Raw genomic sequence first — 20,922 nt, 5'->3', positions numbered from 1 at the left:
TAATACAACCCTTTTTTAAATAAAAAAAATTTGATTATCCATAAATTTTTGCGGGAATATAATAAACACCGAACAGATCAATTTTTTAAAAGATTCTCTTGACTTTATTATCAGAAATCAAAATAACTTAGTGTAATGTAAATGATACTAAGTATTAAAAAGTTTGAAAGAAGAACTTTAAAAAAATGAAATAACAAAATTAAGTCTGATTAATATTTAACTGAACAGCTTATTTTCTAATACTGATTTTGATAATATGTTATGTTTTGAATTCAGTTTCTTCAAAACTTATACCAATACTATTATCATTTGCATTTGTTCAAGCAAACGTAACCAACTTACTTTTAGCATTAAATATTTAGTTATTAGTTGAAATCCATTATTGAAAATTTCATGTTATATAAAAAAGGGTTTTTTTTATTAATATTTTGGTGTGCCAAAAATGTTTTATTTTTAAGAATTAGGTATATGTACTTGTGAAAAACTTTGGAGCCAAAATGCGTAGACCCTAAAACATGTCAAAATGACATATAATTACATATAATTTGAGACCATCCTAATGTTCATATATAAGACAATATTTAGCATTGTTTCCTTTTTTTTTATTTATTTTATTTTCTCGTGAGTACCAGGTATGCATATCCTTCATCGCCCATCCCTATGGTTTTTTAGAGAATCAAAATAATAAGCAAAAATACCAAACACTTTTCGGTATATTTCGAAGGAGTAATAAAGTTAATCAAACGCGGGCACACCGAGCGAAATTCAGCGCAGCGCAGCAGAATCGACGTTACCATTATTTCTGATCAATTAAACAATTGGAAAATCCGGCCGCAGATCGCGAAGTGTTTGTACCGCCCCCACCACGCCCACAGCTGCCCACGCCGCCACGCCCCCTGGCGCGGGGTCATATCGATAGAGAGCGCTGTGTGTGTGTGTGTGTGTGTGTGTGTGAGGCAGAAGAGGAAAAAAAAAAACGCAGCGAAAAGCGATAAGAAACAGAGGAGCACACTGGAAAAAATTGCGATAAGCAGTGGGGCAAGCGGAAATTGCCAAGATCCTGGAATGGATTAGGGGCACCATTTGGGTTGTGAGGTTAGCCAACAGTGGGATTAGGATCACGATCAGGATCAGGAGCAGGAGCAGACCACGAGCAGCCATGTCGTCCGCCGTGAACATACAGATCGTCTCCATGCCGAACCTGGCCAAGATCGAGAGCTTCCTGAAGGACGTAAGCTACCGGGAGACGATCGAGTACAGCGCCAACTTCAACACGCGTCTGTGCATCGAGCGGCGCCTCCGGCTGCCCTTCCTCGATCCACAGACGGGCGTCGCCCAGAATCACTCGCAGCTCTTTCTGGACAAGCGGCAGCGGATGCCCGGCTTCCGTCAGGGCCAGATCTACACCTATCCGGCTGCCCGGTGGCGGAAGAGCCGCCGCCAGTACTTGAGCAAGATGTACAGGTGAGGATTCCACTGGGGATTCTGCTCGGGATTCGGGGGTACCAATAGGTTAGGTCTACGGTTCGATGTTCAACTCATGTGTTCCAGATATTTCCGCTTTCAAACCATTCAAATTTCACTTAAAGCTACGCTTCGCAGCTGAAATCTAAAGAGAACTTTAATGAAACGTAATCCTCTTGGGATTTCTGTCGGAATTCTGGGTTATATTGATAATGCTTATGCTTAACTAATGTACTCCATAAAGTTCCGCTTTCAAACTACTCGAATATCTGTTAGGAGCCAAAATTGTTTTCGAAGGTGCACTTAAGCCAGTTATAGTCACGTTTAAAACCCGGTAAAAACCCAGTAATGAATTTATAGACCAGATAAATGGGATATATCATACTAGAATTCAGTCGGTGATGTATTCTATTTAGTTCCGCTTTTAAACTAACTTTAATATTACTTTAAGTTACTAAGGAGCAAATAAACCCAAGGAAAACCATGTTCAGGTTTGGGTATAATCGATGCAAATATTAGTTATAGTCACTGGAATCCAGAAAAGACTATTAACCTTCTTAACCAAAATGATGGTATCCCAAATGACACACCTGCTGTGATACTAGTTCAAAAGATGGATAACGATAAGGAAACCTATACATATATAGTGCGTAAAGGGTTCCAGATCGGATGGCCCGAACATAAGAAATATGCAAATAAATTTAGAGCAACACATGCATTTATACATTTTTGTTTATGTCATCCAGTTCGGATAGTCTGAGCCTTGGAAATAAATAAATAAATTTGAGGAATACGCCATTCAATCTCTGCCGTTGTTGATTTTAAGAGAAAAATTCATTTAGCTTAGTCATAACCAGTAGCAATTAGACCAGTTCCATGAATATAACCCTGCTGATAAGACATTTCCCATCCCTACAGTCGCTTTCCGGAGCGCCCTTTCCAGGCGTTGCGCAAGGAACACGAGGCTCTGGTGGCCAGCGGCGTGAATCTGGGACTGAGCAGCCTGCCCAGTGGTGGGGGACCTATGCCCGGCACCACCAACCTGGCCAGCAGTTCCAACCTGACGCTTAACATGCTCACTGGCGGCGGAGCAGCGCCGGCGGTCCTGGGTTCCCTGCACAGCGACACTGCCCACGATTTCAATGGGGCCTTCAGCCTGGAGGAGTCCAGCTCGCTGGGTGCCGCCGGCGGTGATACCTCCGACAGCAAGGACAGCCAACAGCAGCAGCATCAGCAGCAACAGCACCAGCAGCAACATCAGCAGCAGCAGCAGCAGGCCGTCAAAGAGGAGCAGCTGCCCAAGGAGTGGTTCTACGACGAGATGGACATGAACGATGTGGACTCGCTGGAGGAGCCAAAGTCGCCGGCGGACGATGAGTACGACTACGATCCGCGCTACGGCAACAAGAAGCGGCGCAAGCGGCGGCCAGGCAAGCGAGGAGGAGAATCAGGCGGCGGCGGTGGCGGTGGAGGCGCCAGTGGTGTTGGCAGCTCCGGCGGTGGCTCCAGCTCACGGAGACGAAGTGCCGCGGTCAGGTCCCGCATCACCATGTCGGATGCGGCGCTGGACGCCTCGCTGGAAGCCATCGAGTCCGGTGAGAGTGTGCCGGGCAGCAATGGCGGCCTGGTCTCCAGCGGTGGCATCCTCAGCAGCAGTCTGGGAGCAGGCCTCGGAGCAGGAGTCTCGGGATCGGGTGGAGCAGGAGGAGGTGCAGCTGGTGCAGCCTCGGCCAACAGCCGGCGATCCCGGGGAGCGGGCACACGCGGCAGGCGACGAGCCAAGGGACCAGGCGGTGCCCCCGGAGTTGCGTGTGATCCGACAAGCCCCGGCGGCATGGTTATAGAGCCACCATCCTTCGAGAGTGCCGCTGCTGCTGTGGGCGTGGTCGAGGACGCGAACGCCCATCTGCGCAACTATCGGAAGTATCTGTAACCGCCCGCTCTTTCAACAACTAATTTTTCGTGTAATCAATCAGTCCCCCCTGTTTTCGCATTGTTTTCTCCGCCTATCGATCGATCTATTTTTCGCACCTAATTTAAAGCTAGTTTTTAAGCCTTAGTTGATTACTGTTGAACACCCCTCCACGTCCCCCCCAAAAAAAAATTATGGAAATTAATCAAATACATTGTGGACCAGGAATAAAAAAAAAAACAGGATTAGGATCGCACCAGGCCGTAGCCAATACAGTTCCCATGTTTCGCCTCTCTTAACTTTACGTTCCCATAGCCAATTGATTGTTGTTTTTTGAACTACCCATAGACTGGCGAGCCTATCTTAAAAGTGTATATCAACAAAACCGAAAAGGAAGTAGATCGATTTAAAAATTTCCAAGGAAAAATACATACAAATACATAATTGCACACTTAGCTAACTTTTAGGCATTTAAAAACCATCATATCAAGTCAAACAATGAATTAGTTAGCGAACAATTTAAATGAAAGCATTAACAGCGTGTAAATTTAATAGATTCTAAACTTCAAGGCATTTTCAAAAATATTTCATTTAGGCAAACGAATGGCGTTGAATTCTTAATTGGTTTGAATATCTTAACAAGTATATTATATATATATTATTGACTACATTTAAATCATCTTTGCAAAAAGAATCTGAAATAGCTCCTTGATTTAAGTGTGCAACTAAAAAGTTGTAAATCTCTATGCCTTATTTCCAAAGTTTTCTTTAGAGAAGTTCGCCAGTCTAAGACATTATATTGTACATTTTATATATATATGAGTGTACAGGCATTATATATATTTACATGCATTATATTAGCGAGTCTACTTAAACCTAGTCCACCTTTTGGACTGGCTCTCCACCTAATCGCAATCTCTCGGTTTCTGTTGCTGCATGTTCTATTCAAACTACTATATTTCCCTCGCCCACATATACTATTGAATTTTTTTTTTATTTAACCGAAACTTTAGTTAAAAAGGAGACAATTCAAATTGTAATCTATTTAGGCAAGTGGTAGGGTATTTCTAGCAAATAGAAGGAAGCTAAAAAACACTTTCGTAAAACCAAAATTTTTTCTCTAGGATCATAATTTTTAAGCTGAGCTGAAAACGGAAAACAAATTTTAACAAACTAAACAAAAAACAAAATTAAAACAAGATCAAACAAACAAAACAAAAATCGTGTACATTTCGAAAAATCAAAGTCCACAAAATTGTAATATTTGAGCGGCAAAAATCACACAAAAACCCACATGAGAAGGCAAAAAAAAAAAAAAAAATGGAAATAGGTTTCTAAGATGTTTTAATATATTTTGTAATAACAAATGCGCAGTGTTTTTCTTGTTGTTTTGGCAAACATAAATTGCACCCAGCAAAGGCAAAGGGTATTCTCAATGGTCGGTTCCTCGAGAGGATTTACCAACCATCGTTCATCAGGCTCTATTGCTGGACGATTTTCTCTGGAAAACAACTACTTCCTGCGTTTGGGACTGCTTGAAGATTCATCTGTGGACGATCTGGTGGGTCGCTTGCGTTTCTGGCTTGTATGTGGCTGCTCCTCACTGTTATCCTTTTGGGTTTTGTCGGTTTTTGCCGGCTTCCTCTGGGTTTTTGGCTGTCTCTTGCTCTTGGTTTTGGGCAACTCCTTGGATGGTTTTTCCTTCTGTTTCGCATTTTGTAAATTTTATTACATTTAAATTTATCTTTATATAAAATAGTTGTACTCGCACTCTACAATTAAACATTTTTTGGGGTTGATATGTTTTTTTGTTGATTTACTTGTTAATTTATGTACCCCTGCAGCTATTACAAAAATTCTATAAAACGACTTTACTTCGTTTCGTTACGTTATACTTATTTAAACAAAGAATCTATGTTGATTTGTCGCTATAATTATAATTCGGGGATTACTTGCCTCTTGCTTCTTTAAATCGATTTTGGGTGGCTCCTCCTCGGATTTCTGTTTCACAACCTCCTTCGATTCGGATTTAGCTGGCTCCTTCTTTTTGGATAAAGCCTTTCGATAATACAAAACATTAGTTGATTTCCGTAAAACATTCTGGGCTTCACCTACCGTATCCTCCTTTAAATCGATTTTAACTGACTCCTGCAAGGATGGATCCTTGGATTTCTGATTCTTTTGGGATTCACCATCCTGAGGGTCATGCTCATTGGAAAGATCCGTGTTCTGCTGCTCCACACCCAGAATCGCATTGATCCGATCGTATACATCGTCCACAGTGGGAAACTTGAGAGCACGCGGTGGCCCTCGCTTTAGACCCGACCAAAGCGGCACCTGCTCCTGCGTTCCCCGTCCCGCGTCCAAACTCAACTCGAAGGCGCCTCGGCGTGGTGCCCCGGCTGCATTTAGGCGGAGTTGCAGCTGCCGGAGACCACGCTCCCGGAGGGCAGCGTGAAGCTCCTCCGCTCGACGCCCAAAGACGCGTCAGGATCGGCAGTGCTCCACGTAAAGCACTGGTTGCGAGGGATCTAGATCATCAGCTACATCCTCCACAGGTGCCGGCTTCTAAAAATCGTCACATTTATGCCTACAACTATTGGGAAACACAATATTCGCAACTTACCGCCGGTTTTTTGGCACGTTTCGGTGGCATGATTTTAAGAAAATTGCGCCTTTGAATGGCGGCAGTGTTGGAAAGCAATTATGTCCAAACTTCCAATAAACATCGATAGGCGAAAAACCAAAGTCCTGTTATCTAATCGATTGTCTCGTCAATACATCGATATCAGCATCGGTGTGGCATCGATGTTTCCCCACCTCTGGTGCACAATTGAATTCTATCCTCGGTACGGAAAAAATCTTTTAAAATGAAATTGTTATGAAGAGTATAAATTATAAGCGCATAATAAATGGAAGTTGACGACAACGTGTTTTGTTGTTTTAGTTTGGTGCAGTAATGTAATGCATATAACGTATGTACACGCGCATTGCCTGATGAGTCTGCTATGTAGATGGTTTTTGTTTGTTGGGCACTTCGTATGAAAAGGAATGAGTGGTTGTGATAATGATTCATTGCAGATGAACAGAACACAATCGAGATTTGTGACTCCAGCATTTCGTATTTCTCCCGCATGAAAGGCAAACGCCTTCGTTTCGTGTATGTATGAACAGAACGGAAAAGAACAGAACAGAAAAGAAAAGAAATGAAAAGAAAGGAAAGGAATGGAACCGAATGTGTTCGGCTCGTTTTGCAAAGGGCTCAGCCAAAAGTTTGTGTGTGTCGCTCGTATAAATTGCTTGTGTTTTAGATAGCTGTGATGTACAAGAGGGTGCAGTCGCAGTCCCCAGTGGGTAAAAAACGACACATAAACGGATGTACGACTTACACCGCCACACCACCCCACCCCACCCCTATAAGTAACGGGGGGGGGTAAGATAACTTCGCAAACCCCAAGTTTAGCCCGACAATAGCTGCCCCAAAGTCGTCTATTTTGACTAAAAACCCAAAATATCCTGAAAATGTCTACACATATCAACTCCTCCCGGCGATGCCGATGGGTAATATGTATGTACAGTGGCTCACAGCTTATTTTCTACAGATCTAAAACTCAAATTAACAGTGGTATAGATAAGGAATTCAAATTGTTACGGGGAAAATGATACTAATTTTTGGTTCCTTTACTTTTCGGTAAAGAAATTAATTTTATTAATTATACAAAAGATAGAAATCAAAAAACATTTATTTTTGAATGTCGTTGCATACATTTTTTATCCCATTGTTTTCAAGATTTAATTCGATATAATATGATAAGATGAAGGAACAATTGACAGCTGATTACAGAAAGCCAGTTGAAGGAGAATAAAAGGCACTTCACGGTCGTAAACAAAGCTAAATCAGCTGAGGCAATCAATTCAACCCTGTTTTTTTTATTTTTTTTATTTCAGCGCATTTCTAGTTCGCATATGGTGTGAAAAAAGAGACAATGTACGTCGAGTAACTATATTTTAAAAATTGGCCACGCCCACAAATCGCGACATTCTCTGGCAGCCCCATTTTTGATGGTAGAGACAATTATTTGGGCGACATGTCAATATATGTTTTCCAAATCAGATAAAACTTCACAAGTTATTACGAATTTAAGTATAGAGCATCATTGGTGAATGATGTTAATGTCCGCCATCTGTTGGGAAACTTGGAAAACATGTTCATAAAGATTTAATTATTTTGAAATTGGTCATCAAAGTAACTTCTTAAATTTTCTGTTTCTCGGATGTGAATATCAAATATTCTTTTCGATATGTCCACTGTCATGTTGTTTGATGACTAGATTCTTACTCACAAATTCAAATAGTTACCATATGATTCCTTATTAGCTGGACTATATAACATTTGTTTGTGAGGTTTGCACTTTGCCACCGATTGTCTTCTGGGTTCCATAACAGAAATGGCGAATAATATGAATTTATGGTAAGCCACTATGTAAATTGTTCACTTTGTCTTTAGAAATTTCCCAGTCTTCCCTTTATTTTTGGAAGAAGTCATTTGTCATTCCCCTTCATGAAAAAAGTAAAACAAATCAGGTACTATTTAAGTATTTTTAAGCTGTGTTCTATCTGTAAAGATTTTATGATAATGCAACACCTTTGTATCTAAGTCAACATGAATTTATGAAGCCCAGATCAACAACATAACTTTTAAAGCTTTATTTATTTATTCGCAAATCATTTCATGTTATTTACTGGCTACTATTATATAATCTTAAGACAATATATGAATATTTATAAAATATTCGGAATGGAAATTCGTTCGTAATTACTGGTTTCAAAAACAATAATCAAACCGATGTTGATTTTCAAAACTAAGATTTGCGTGAGGTGACAAGTTCTTAAATTTATATGTAATAGAACATCGATTCTGAAGGAACATAAATTCATTGGGAATACGGCGATCTCTTAGCAATTTGTACGGAATCAAATGATTTTGACAAAATCTGTAGATTATTGAAATAAAGTATTAGGGTTTGTTGGAGTTGATCGGCGTTTCATAAATCCGTGTTCTGCTGAGGACATTGAGCTGCATTGGTGCTCAAAAACAACTTAATAAGTTCTTAAATGATTAAATTATTCATAATGTAGATACGCATTTAAGTAATCTAATTTGTTTTTCTTGCAGTTCCACACATAATCAGCACGAAAAACTCAATACAATCACCAAAGCTCCCAGTTCACTTCCATAAGCGCAAACATATCGTTGCTATATGTGGCTTTTATTAAGACGATTTCCATTCGAAGTTAAATATAGACTAAGAATCCCATTTACTGTACAGAGCTCGTAAACCTAAAATGGCCGACCTAATACATTTGGGAAACATAGATGTAGTCATTCAGAAGGACAAACCCGGATCGCCAACGGGCTGTTCCGACGATGGAAACCTAGGAGGGATCGGTGGCATGAGTGGCTTGGGCGGCATGATGGTCGCAGGTGGCATTGATTTGGGCGACCTGGCACAGGAATTGGATCACGATGAATTCGATGGACCCCATATGCTAAATGGTAAGTAAGCAGAATTTAACATTTTAATTTTCTGTTTATAATTAATGAAAAATAAGAGTTGTATAAAATCATTAGGGCGAAAAAGTTAGAATACTGTATCGTGTTGGTTAGTCAGTTAAACCCCATTTTAATATTTTTCGTAAGTCTTTAATGATTTATTTAATATTAAATTAAATAAAAGTACTTTAAATTATACATTTTTTGTAGCTTTCAATAGTTTATTTTCATTTCATACTTATAATTACTACAAACTGTCTTATTTTAGGCGATCGTCCAGCGATTATTGCTCCTCCGGAAAGTGAATGGTACCATGGACGACTCGATCGTTACTCTGCTGAGTCACGTCTGCGGGGAAGCAGTAAATTGGGAAGCTATTTGGGTGCGTATAACTTGGCTAATTAGGATGAAAATGGTTCTAAAATATTTTATTTCTGCCGCTGCATCTTGATGCTGAGCAGTTCGGGAAAGTGACCGTAAACCTGGCTCTTATGTTCTAAGTTATTATGGGCGCACCGGCATAAATCATTTTCGGTAAGTGTTTTTTTTTTTTTTTTTTTTTTTTGTACTTTAAGGGTTTTTGGTTATATATATATATATATATATATATTTATTATATTTTATCATATTATTCCATAGAATCACAGCCGTGTGCGGAGACTTCTATATTGGTGGACGACAATTCATTTCCCTGAGCGATCTTGTTGGCTACTATACCTCATGCAGTGACTTGCTGAAGCGCGAACGGTTAACCATACCCGTGGCTCCGCCGGAGCCAGTCAATGACAAGAAGCGCGTCGTGGCCATCCTGCCTTATACAAAAATGCCAGAGACCGATGAGCTGAGTTTCCAAAAAGGTGATATCTTCTTCGTGCACAATGACATGGGCGATGGATGGTTGTGGGTCACTGCCCATCGTACTGGCGAGCAGGGAATGATTTTCAGAGAACTTGTGGACGATCTAGATGTGTCCATCGATCCGAATACCGTGTTTCCTTGGTTTCATCCGAATTGCACTAAGAACGAAGCCGTCGATATGCTGGTTAAAGGTATGTACTTTGCTTGGAATTATATATGTATGTATGTATGGCGTATAAAGAATTCTTATTACTCAAGATTTATAAGTGAGATTCAAATTCAAATTCTAATTGTTCCCTGTCTTATTTATAGCTGGACCAGGAAGTTTCTTGGTTCGTCCAAGTGACAACTCGCCAGGGGATTACTCTCTTTTCTTTCACATCAACAACCAGATCCAACGCTTTCGCATAGAGAAGAAAGGCGTGCGGTATTTGATGGGAGGACGGACTTTCGAGTGCCTGGACGCGGTGATCAATCGATACCGCAAAGAGCAGATTGTGGAGGGTCACTCGCTCAATCATCCAGTTGTGAATGGCATTCAGCCCGAGTTCAATCAGCAATACGTTGTGGAAAAGGCAGCCGAGAAAATATACGCAACACTGCGAGAGTGCCGCGATCAAATCGGCCTCAAGAAGATCAAGGGCATTAAGCATCACGGCCACTTGAACAAGAAATCCGACAAGACGACAAAATGGAAACAACTCTATTTTGCTTTAATAAACGACGGCTCCGAGACGCAGCTGTGCTTCTATGACAATCCCAAAAAGACCAAACCGAAGGGCCTGATCGACTTGTCGTGTGCCTACCTCTACCAATGTCACGACTCCCTGTGGGAGCGACCCTATTGCTTCCAAATCGTGGAGAGGGCCTTGCCTTGCCTGGCCACCGTCACATATCTCTGTGCTCCTAGTCAGGAAAGCTATGTGGAGTGGATCAACTCCCTCAAGGCGCAGTGCGACTCGCAGTTGAGTCGAGCCCAGAAGAAGGTCTCCCGCCTTCGCGAGCTCCGATGCCTCAACCTGCACGTGCTGGAAGCGCATCGCTTACCATTCAAATTAGTGCCACATCCCTATTGCAGTATTTCCCTCAATCAAGTCAAGGTGGGCAAAACCCGAGTCAAAATTGCCCCTGAACCCGTGTGGGAGGAGGAATTCGTACTAGAGTAAGTCTTCTTATATGTCTACAACTTTCTACACTGTATGGATGTTTTTGTTTGTTTTTGCCGGAGCTAACGATGTTTATTATTTTGTATGAAAATACCTGATACGCATATAGTATATATTCATTTTGTCAGTATCAATAGCTGTCTGTACGACTGTATGAACCTTCAGATTCCAGGAACAACCACTTTAAACGTCTACAAATTATGTCTGAGACATAACAAAGACCAGCCACTGGGCAATATATTTTTATTCGCTGAATATTTATCGACATACCAAAAACTATCCAAATCTATCCTATATTTTACAAGTTATTGGCAATTAAATAACTTTTAAAAAAAGTTTATGTATTTGAAAGAGCGATAGAGAGCAATAGAGAGCAATAGAGAGCAATAGAGAGCGAAAGAGAGCGAAAGAACTGATAGCTTGTAGTGTTGCGCATGCAGTTAGGTAGATGGCGCCACCTAAAACACTATTGTTTTTTTAAGCGGAACATTTATTATGAAATTGATTAGCTGAGTAACACGGGTAACCAACAGTCGGTTATATCGTTCTACATCGTTTTGAATATTTGTTTGTTGCAGCATGAGCAGCGTCATAATAATTTAATTTAATAATCTTTCAGCGATGTCCCGCCAGACGTTGTCTCCCTAACCATAACGTTGATATCCCGCGGAAAGCGCGGCAAAGACTCCGAAGTGGCCGAGCTCACCATCGACTTGTCCAGTTTGAAGAACGGCCAGGAGACGGAGGGCTGGTACCAGCTCACTGGCATGACACCGATGGGCGAATGGGGCTCGCTGCGGCTGCGCATGCGCTACCTCGACGATCTGATAATGCCCTGCGAGGAGTACAGTCCGCTGCAGCAGCTGCTCCTCGAGTCGGAGCTGTATGCGGTGAAGGCGTTGGCGGAGCTGTGCCACAACGACCGTGTTCCCCTGGCCACGGCCCTGCTGCGAGTGTTCCGGCAGGAGAAACGGGAGACGGAACTCATCCGAATGCTGTGCCAGGCGGAGGTGACGCGCGAGAACGAGACCACCACGCTCTTCCGTGGCGCCTCATTGGCCACCACACTAATGGATCTGTATATGCGCACCGAATGCAGCGGATTCCTGCAGTCGGCCGTCAGCGAAACGGTGCAGCGCATTCTGGAGAGCAAGCAGTCGGCCGAACTGAATCCAACCAAAATGGACGTCAACGATGATGCCTGCACGAATGCGGAGTTCCTTCTGCAAATCCTCGATCTGGTCACCCAGTCGATATTCACATCGCCCGACGCCTGTCCCCGTAACGTGCGCTTCATCTGCAACTGCCTGCAGAAGGCTGTGATGGCCAAGTGGCCGACAGAGCGCCTGGTGCGCACCCGCGTCGTCTCTGGCTTCATATTCTTGCGTCTCCTGTGCCCAGCCCTGCTCAATCCACGCCAGTTCGGTCTGGTCAGCGAGACGCCCCCGATGGCAGCCACCCGATCATTGGTCATGGTCGCCAAGTGTCTGCAGAATCTAGCCAACTTGATTGAGTTCGGCGGCAAGGTGCGTAGTTGGCGATTCGCTCCAACTTCAACTGCAACACTGATTTTATTGACTCCCCCTTTGCTTTCAACATTCCAGGAACAATACATGGAGGTTGTCAATCCGTTTATATTGAAAAACAAGGAACGCATGATCGTCTTTTTGGATCAACTGTCCCTCGTAACCGATCCGAATCCGCCGCTTGGAATGTTTGTGGAGCAAAGCACAAACCTAAATTCACAAGACACTGGTAAGTTAGTTAGTTAGTAAGAAGAGTGCTCACTTCAGCCAGTCGAATTTTACACACCATTGGCACTATTCATGAATCGACTATTTCATGGCAACCGACTTAATATCTAGAAATTATTAGAATTACAATGTTAGGCTATGTGTATTTATTTACTTACTTATTTGTTTTTCTTAAGCTGATCTGATAATATACAACAACATAACATACTATTTAATATATAAATATCCAGTATTGCTGAACGGGAAAATATCTTGTGCTGTGCTTATCCTTTTTTGGAATAATTTAGTTTTGTATTTAGCAAATAAATAATCATATATTTCCTTTGTTATTTTCGAAGGGCGCGAGCTGGCTACGTTGCATCACATCTGTGTATCACATTCGCAAGAACTTCACGAATTATCCAACATACTTTCAATTAAGAAGCTGGTCACAGTCACCGATATGCTGACCAAGCACAAGCTGAAGTACCGCGAGATGATCAGCTAAAATAAATTGCGAAGACCGGATAATAAAAGAACTGTCTTCTTATCTACACAAGTCCCTTCATACCTTTTTATAAAAATATTTATATGTGTATACTATTAGAATACATAAAGTAAGAACTCATAATAACTGGTTGCATTGTATTGGAATAGTAAGCGAAATATCATTTATAAAAATTATTTATATGAAATGAAATAATATTTAACTGACCGGTATGCATTTATTTATTATTATTATTAGAATTAGCTATAATACACTAGCATACACGGCGTGCTCCGGATAGCCGCAAACTAAGATACTGGACATCGTTTTGCTATTGATTGATTGATTGTGTGACAAACTGAGAAATATTGTCAAATAACAGACAGCGTCACATCGCAAATCGGAACTCTTTTATCTAAAATCAAAACATTTTTCTTTGAAAACACCGCATACAATCTAAATAAATGAATTTACAAAAATAAAGTGAATTTAAATGATGAAGGATTGATTATCAGCGATGCATATTTATTTCTACGCGGTAACGTCATCACACACACTTGTTATGAATTTCAACTATTCAATGCCTGGCAGGTCAACGGAATATAGTGATTTATGGGCGTGGCCAAATCTTTGAAATAAATTTGCACTGAGTAGGTACATATATATCTTTTGAATCTTTTAACTCTCAAAATCTCTAAGGATAGAGCTAGTGTAACACGGAAAAGTAAGCCCTTAAAAGTCCTTACAGGTTAACAAAAATGTTTTATCCAGTAAAATGATTGTTTAATAACTAACGACTATTTATCTCTATTCGTAGCCTTTGTTGATTTGTACATTGTATTCATACCTTATTTAGTGGGAAATATCTCCTTTACTGCATTTCAAAATCCCTAGAGAATTTATGAATCCCCATGGACCTGTTTCTAAACTTATTAAGCAACATAAAGGAAAAAAAAAGGGTTTACTAACTAGCGGATGTCCAAAAAAAATCATTAAAAAATCAAAAGGGTGTATCAATATAAGGTTTTCAGCTTGTAAAAAAGTGGGAACTTGTGGGATAACTGCTTTATTTCTTTTTACATTTGATTTGGAAAGAGAAATTAAAAATTAGTTAACAGTAAAATTAAGCTGTTAAAAAAAAAAGAATTACGAATTATTACAATGTATTTATGGGAATTCCCTTTCGATATTCTCAACATATATTGATTTCGTTTAGTGTGACTTAATATTCACTTTTCCGAAGGCCAACACTCACTTAGGGATCCAGAATTACCGATTTCTTATTTTAAATGCATATTTACATTTAGAGTATACAATGTACATTAGGTATATACATACATATAGGTCGAATAGGCTATATCTTAATCAATTCCACAAACCTAAAAGCCTCCAATTCTGATTTGTACGCATATATTTAAAAACTATAAAATATTACATTTAAATTTTGTTTACATATTATATTTTATTTACGACCTCCTTTGCGGCCCTTTCCGCCCCTTCCGCCCTTTCCGCCCTTTTCGCGTTTCTTTTTTGCTGCCACCGATCGCTTGTCCTTCTTCTCGCGCGGATCAACGACGCGGTATTGACCTTTGACACCCGCTGGACGGCGAGCTCGTCGGGCGGCCGACTGCTTTTTGGCGACCACATACGTAACCTCCTTCTTCTTCTCTTGCGCCTTTTTGTACACCTTCTTGAGCTGTTTGGTCTTCTCGTGATTGGTGGCATCGTTGTTCTCCATGATCTTTTCGGCCATTTTCTTGGCCTTGGCCATGCGTTTTGAAGCACGCCGCTGCTTACGCGCCTTGGCCTCCATGACCTTCTTAATGGGGCGCACATTGAGCTCCTGCAGTTTGCGTTGGTACTCTGCCGTCAGCTCCTTGGGCACCGGCTGTGGCTTGGTCATATGCTCGTCCTCATCCTGCACAAACCACACGGGAAGATTTTCGTCGTTGAATGCATACCGATTCCAGGCTGCGTCGATTAGGTCACGGCGTGTCTTCTTGTTGCGCGTCAAAAATGCCCCCAAGGCCATCTCATTTTCGGATAAGCGCACCTTCTTCACCTTCGTTTCTGAAATGAGCAAATGGAAAAATCTGGTTTTAAGAAGAGTACTTTTTTGAACTCTAAACTATATTGAATGTGCTCATAGCCACAAGTACTTTTTGTTAAACTCGTCTTTGAATGAAAACCTTTATGAGATTTATACTTGAATCTGAATAAATTTTATAATAACTACAGCTTAAATTTTCACGATTTCCAATTGGTTTTTCATTTAACTAATTAACATTTAATATGTTATATGTTATACTTTTTTGTAACCAACAAAAAAGGGATCATATGCTTACTAATGAATTACTTAAACTTTTTAAATCAAAAAATCAATAGACAAATGGACTGTTTGTATTTTCTTCACTCGTTACAAACATCTAAAAAACTGTATAATACCCTCCTAAGGATATACAAAGATTTCGAAGGCCAAAAACAACAGGTTACAATTTAAAAAAAGATAAGTTAATTAGTTTTTCAAATATTGCGCTACAGTGGCATTACAAAAATCCTTTTGAACGACTTGGAAATTTTTCAAAGCTCTGTGGAAAAGAGTAAACCATTTATACAACAACACTAACCTGTGGCCGCATCTTCGTCATCCTGTTTATCGACTTCGTCCTCGGAGTCGGATGACTCCGAGCTGCTGTCCTTGGCGGCGGCTTCGTGGCGAGCACGACGTTTGGCCTTCTTGCCTTGGATTAGCTCGTCGTCGGGGGTGAGGGTGCTCTCACCCAGCACCGACACACCCTTGGCCTTGTACTCCTTGGCCAGGTTGTCCAGATCGTAGGTCTCCTCATCGTCGTCCGACTTTATATTTTGAAGGACATCCTTTTCATACCAGAGCTGAACACGTTGCTCCCGCTTGGTGTTTTTATCGCGAAAGTCAGTTGATTTGATTAGTGGATTCTCGGTTCGCTTTTTCCTCTTGTTTTTACCTTTCGCAACGTCTTCATCGTCGTCACTGAGGCCCAGACCACGTTTGTCCAACTGCTCTTCGTCTTCCGAGGCTTCGCTCTGTTCATCCTCATCGTCGTCGCCGTAGTTTAAATCATCATTGACATTCTGGTCATCCTTGTCATAATACTTGTATTTTGACAGTTTGGCCTGTTCGGGAAGACTTTCGTCCACAGCGAAATCGGGCTGAACATCTAGCAAGCCGTCCAGCTCGGCAGAGGTGCTGATGCTTTTGAGCTCAAAGATCTCGTGCTCCGTCTCCTCGACTGGGCCATCATCGCCCTTGATCACCATGTTGAGGTTCATCTTCTCGTGCAACTTGGCCTTTGTCTTGAGCGTCTTCTTGCGCTTTCGCTTCAGATCCTTCTTTTCCTCGTCCAGAATTGTGTCTATTTGGGTTTGCAGTTCGGCATCCTCCATATCCTCGATTTCCGCCTGCGTCAATGGCTTCGCCTTTTCCTCGTCGGCCTTTGGATCCCCAACTACGAGCGGTTGTTCATCCTTTTTAACTAGCATTTCCCTCACATCCTTCCACCATTGCACCAGTCCCTTGATGTCTTTGCGACCCAGGACCTTCAGATCCTTACAGCACTCCAGAATTTCCGGTGTGGTCTTCTTGTGACTGGCAATGCGCTTGTCATCGATGCGAATGGATCCCACGCCCTGCAGGGCAGCCAGGGCATTCTCGGCCAGCATAAACTCCGTGGCGGCCAGATCGTTGCGCAGGGCGATGTCCTGGGCCGTATAGCCTTCGGCCTTGATGCGCTTCTGCTTTTCGGGATGAAGCAGGCTGCTTTTCTTCTTGGCATCAAGATCGAGCTCCTCGAACACATACTTGGAGTCGAGCAGACGGGGATCAATGTGGTCGGGTGCAATGTAACCCTGGCAGACCACGAATATCTCGGCGGACTCCTTGCGCGAGGCGCTCGGCTTGGTGGCGTGCACCTTCTTGAAGAGCTGCTTCAGCACCCAGAGCAGAGCATTGTAGTCCTTGGAGCGGAACACCTTGGTGACGAACCAGCCGCCGCTGCGCAGGAACTGGGTGCTCAACTTCAGGGCGTTGAGGGTGAGGCAGATCTGTTGGTAGGCATCGTACAGCCAGTTGCGACCCACATTGGGTGCTCCGTCGTGCAGCACCACATCGGCCTTCCACGACTGCAGCTCCTTTGTCAGCGATTGCCGGCACTTCTCGGTCGTGATGTCCTCCACCAGGCCAATGCAGCCGGCTATGGGGCGGATGGGGAACAGATCCACGCCGATCACAATGCTGGACACCGGCATGTTCTGCTTGGCCACCTGCATCCAGCCTCCGGGCGCTGCGCACAGATCCAAACATACTTGCGACTGCTGGAGGAAACCAAATTTACGATTCAACTGGATCAATTTGAAGGCGGCACGCGATCGAAGTCCTGTCTCCTTCGCTAGCTGGTAGAACTTATCCTTTCTGGTCTTTCCAACTTTCGTTTTCTTTCCCATTTTGCCAGTGATTCAATATAATCACGTTAAATTGAATCGAATTGAAATCAAATGCACCGAATCGTGCACGTGTTGCGAACAGTGTGCCCGTATTGACTATTTTAAATATTCCACCTGACTCCGATCACGATGTGCGTCCAAAAAGCGACGGAAATGGAACGGTGGATTTGGAACATGAGCGGTTTTATTTATTTTTTTAATATCTTGGTAGTCGATCAAGATAAAAGAATAAATGGTATTATTATTATTATTATCAAAATTTATTTTTACAAAAAAACGGAAATTTAAGTTTACAAAACTTAGTCTACTGGAGAAAAAGACGCTTAATTATTTTTTTTGGGATTTTTTTGGGGAATTTAAAGTGTGACTGCGAGCTTACCATCTCAAACAAACCTACCGTTATTATTCCTATTATTCTGAATAACTATCTAGAGATCAATGTATACATCGATTTTTAAATATAAACTAGAGACATCAAAAAATACAGAGTCCCCTCATTTGCACGGTTCATTCAAAAATACCAGATCGGCAAGCCGGGTGGGAGCACTGCGACTAGGTGGCAACGCCGCGCTAGTCACTCGCACGCAAACAGCTCGCTGGAGAGAGAGAACACGAACACACAAAAGGCAATAGTAGTTTTCCGTACGAATCGAGCCCAGCCCAGAAAAGCGGAAAACAGAACGGACTTGCAAGCGGTTGCAATTTTCCATAAACTGTAAGTAGAAAACGCGCCTGTCGCAGGTGGCCAACGAGCAGTGGCAAAAAGCCAGAACGAAGTTAAGAAATTAACCAGTGAAAAGTGAACGAAAACGAAACGTCGATGACGGGCCTGTGAATACATGTATGTGTGTGTGGATTGGTTTGTGCGACGGTGTGTGTGTGTGTGTGTGTGTGTGTGATAAATAATTGGTTCCAAATTTCATTAGTTTTTATCATGCGCATGATTGCGGGGGAAAACAAGTTAAGACTAGCAGCTATCTGCTGCTGGTTATATGTGCAATAAAGTTGGCAAAGAGCTAGTGCAGTAAAAAAAAACTGCATTTAAGTGAACACGCACCGCTCGGACACACACACTGGCACACTAACACACCCACACCAGTGCAGCCTACTCGCTACGCCCGTGTGTGTCCCAATCAGAATTTTCTGATGCCCGTCCCACCGTCCGGCTTATCTGTGTGCGCCGTTGCTTTCCATTCTTTCTTCGGCTTGAGTCATCGCTCGGTCTGGCTAGATATGCCGATATGCCCGCTGCTCCGCATAGATAAGGCCCTGCTGCCGACGAACGGTCACTCTGGCAGGAGCAGGAGCAGGAGTGAACCAGGACCGCACCCTAATTGCAATCCCTTCCTGCACACATAGTGACCAACTAATCCCACCGGATACTAATCCTACGCTCTATCCCCTACTCTCTACTCCTTACATACGACAGGAGTCATCCAACTGCACAACATGCAAACCATCAAGTGCGTGGTCGTTGGCGACGGAGCCGTGGGCAAGACCTGCCTGCTCATCTCGTACACAACCAACAAGTTTCCCTCGGAGTACGTGCCCACGGTGTTCGATAACTATGCGGTCACCGTGATGATCGGCGGCGAGCCCTACACACTGGGCCTGTTCGATACGGCCGGACAGGAGGACTACGATCGGCTGCGTCCGCTCTCCTACCCACAGACGGATGTCTTCCTCGTCTGCTTCTCGGTGGTCAGTCCCAGTTCCTTTGAGAACGTTAAGGAGAAGGTAAGATGGGCAAACGTCCCACCGTTTTCGTTTTCGTTTCCGTTTCCAATCGAAAATAAACTAACCCCACTTAATGTCCATGCCGCAGTGGGTGCCCGAGATCACACACCATTGCCAAAAGACGCCGTTCCTGCTGGTGGGCACACAGATCGACTTGCGTGACGAGACCAGCACGCTGGAGAAGCTGGCCAAGAACAAGCAGAAGCCCATCACCATGGAGCAGGGCGAGAAGCTGGCCAAGGAGCTGAAGGCCGTCAAGTATGTGGAGTGCTCGGCCTTGACACAGAAGGGTCTGAAAAATGTATTCGATGAGGCCATCCTGGCCGCCCTGGAGCCGCCAGAGCCCACAAAGAAAAGGAAGTGCAAATTCTTATAATTCTCCTCCTCCCACATGATGTGTCCCCTTGTTTCTGGCTTTCAAGTACTATCGCAATGACTCCTTCAGCCTCCCGTCGAGAAGCGTTCAATATATACCCATATATAACATATATGTTTTAATTATGTTATTCTGCAATCGCTTCTGCCGGAGTCCAGTCCAGTAGTGCCCTCCATCTGCCCATGTCCGTCTCTCTGTCTCTGTCTCTGTCTATTTCTTTCATTATCCGTATTTGTGTCAGTAGTGTCCGTATGATCAGCCTAAAATATCGTCGGATTTTATGATTTAAACACTGTCCCAGCTAACTGGGCAGTTGCTTTTAACCCGGGACAGTCTTCCGCCCCACAAACTTCAACCCCGATCCCAGCCAGGACCTAATCATCCCGCCCAGCAAGTGAAATCAAATCAAAATCCAGACTTCATTTCTGCTCGCATTCTTGTTTTTGGCGCAATTTTCTTATTAAGAGAGAAAAAAAAAACACAATATCAATATAGCGAAAACAAATTATTTATATATATTTCTTTATATATATATATATATACAAGAATTAAGAAGGAACAACAAATTATAAACGTATAATAAAACAAAAAACTAAACAAACAGAATAGAACAAACAAAAAAAAAAAAAAAGGAAGAACGTGAAGAACCATGCAATTTTTTTTGTTTTGCATCAGTCGATATAAACAGCAATGTGAAAAATAAGCAAAGTCGCGAAGATTAAATAAAATATTTATGATAACTGATGGCGTAATGTTCAAACAACGGAGGTAGAAAGGAATTCGCTAGCATGCAAATATGAAAGTGAAGCTTATTATGTAATAAAACTAAGAGTATGAGTATTGAAATATGATTAAAAATAAATTAAAAGGAAACAGAACTAGGCGTTGCAACCACAAACATACATCTGAAATCTACAATCTATATAAATATATATCTCTATATATTTAAATATGTATAATCCATAAAGTATAACAATAAAACAAAAAAACAAACAACAAAAAAAACGGCAACAGCAAGAAAAAATTTGTATTGTAGTTCAGTAAAAAAACAACAAAGAAGAAAAGAATATACGAACTAATGCATTTTTTAATATTTTTATATGTATACATTATCAATTTTTACATTTTTTTTCTAGACCATAGTGATTTAACATTA

The 20,922-nt window shown here is 42.1% G+C and overlaps 5 protein-coding genes across 9 annotated transcripts; 3 read left to right on the top strand and 2 right to left on the bottom strand.

Annotated features, from left to right (window-relative positions):
• The first annotated feature begins 733 nt into the window (after positions 1 to 733).
• On the top strand, positions 734 to 4,231 carry LOC108137702 (potassium voltage-gated channel protein Shab). Its single transcript, XM_017259578.2, has 2 exons — positions 734 to 1,464; positions 2,383 to 4,231. Exons 1-2 carry the CDS (start codon positions 1,160 to 1,162, stop codon positions 3,395 to 3,397), a joined length of 1,320 nt encoding a protein of 439 aa, XP_017115067.1. The 5' UTR covers positions 734 to 1,159; the 3' UTR covers positions 3,398 to 4,231.
• Positions 4,232 to 4,703: 472 nt separating this feature from the next.
• LOC108137703 (selenoprotein BthD) lies at positions 4,704 to 6,103 on the bottom strand. Its single transcript, XM_017259580.2, has 4 exons — positions 6,003 to 6,103; positions 5,492 to 5,944; positions 5,333 to 5,434; positions 4,704 to 5,080 (listed from the first exon to the last, which is right to left on the bottom strand). The coding sequence occupies exons 1-4, from the start codon at positions 6,030 to 6,032 to the stop codon at positions 4,889 to 4,891; spliced, it is 777 nt and encodes a 258-aa protein (XP_017115069.1). The 5' UTR covers positions 6,033 to 6,103; the 3' UTR covers positions 4,704 to 4,888.
• Positions 6,104 to 6,168: 65 nt separating this feature from the next.
• Positions 6,169 to 13,401, top strand: LOC108137664 (ras GTPase-activating protein 1). 5 transcript variants are annotated; one of them, XM_017259512.2, is made up of 9 exons: positions 6,169 to 6,225; positions 8,553 to 8,933; positions 9,199 to 9,312; positions 9,392 to 9,464; positions 9,570 to 9,979; positions 10,101 to 10,950; positions 11,574 to 12,480; positions 12,559 to 12,709; positions 13,047 to 13,401. In XM_017259512.2, exons 2-9 carry the CDS (start codon positions 8,723 to 8,725, stop codon positions 13,193 to 13,195), a joined length of 2,865 nt encoding a protein of 954 aa, XP_017115001.1. In that variant the 5' UTR covers positions 6,169 to 6,225; positions 8,553 to 8,722; the 3' UTR covers positions 13,196 to 13,401. The 5 variants fall into 5 exon arrangements, with proteins under 5 accessions (XP_017115001.1, XP_017115003.1, XP_017115004.1 ...); XM_017259514.2 differs by lacking the exon at positions 6,169 to 6,225 and adding an exon at positions 6,232 to 6,351; XM_017259515.2 differs by lacking the exon at positions 6,169 to 6,225 and adding an exon at positions 6,400 to 6,536.
• Positions 13,402 to 14,310: 909 nt separating this feature from the next.
• Positions 14,311 to 17,741, bottom strand: LOC108137665 (pre-rRNA 2'-O-ribose RNA methyltransferase FTSJ3). The gene is made up of 2 exons (XM_017259519.2): positions 15,802 to 17,741; positions 14,311 to 15,244 (listed from the first exon to the last, which is right to left on the bottom strand). The coding sequence occupies exons 1-2, from the start codon at positions 17,651 to 17,653 to the stop codon at positions 14,637 to 14,639; spliced, it is 2,460 nt and encodes an 819-aa protein (XP_017115008.1). The 5' UTR covers positions 17,654 to 17,741; the 3' UTR covers positions 14,311 to 14,636.
• A 485-nt stretch (positions 17,742 to 18,226) lies between these two features.
• LOC108137752 (cdc42 homolog) lies at positions 18,227 to 19,878 on the top strand. The gene is made up of 3 exons (XM_017259652.2): positions 18,227 to 18,368; positions 19,083 to 19,390; positions 19,479 to 19,878. Exons 2-3 carry the CDS (start codon positions 19,103 to 19,105, stop codon positions 19,764 to 19,766), a joined length of 576 nt encoding a protein of 191 aa, XP_017115141.1. The 5' UTR covers positions 18,227 to 18,368; positions 19,083 to 19,102; the 3' UTR covers positions 19,767 to 19,878.
• Positions 19,879 to 20,922: the final 1,044 nt, after the last annotated feature.

This window comes from Drosophila elegans, unplaced genomic scaffold, assembly GCF_018152505.1.
Source record: "Drosophila elegans isolate 14027-0461.03 unplaced genomic scaffold, ASM1815250v1 contig_149, whole genome shotgun sequence".
NCBI lineage: Eukaryota > Metazoa > Arthropoda > Insecta > Diptera > Drosophilidae > Drosophila > Drosophila elegans.
Note: the sequence above shows the minus strand (reverse complement) of the source record. Positions and strands in the feature narration are given on the sequence as shown.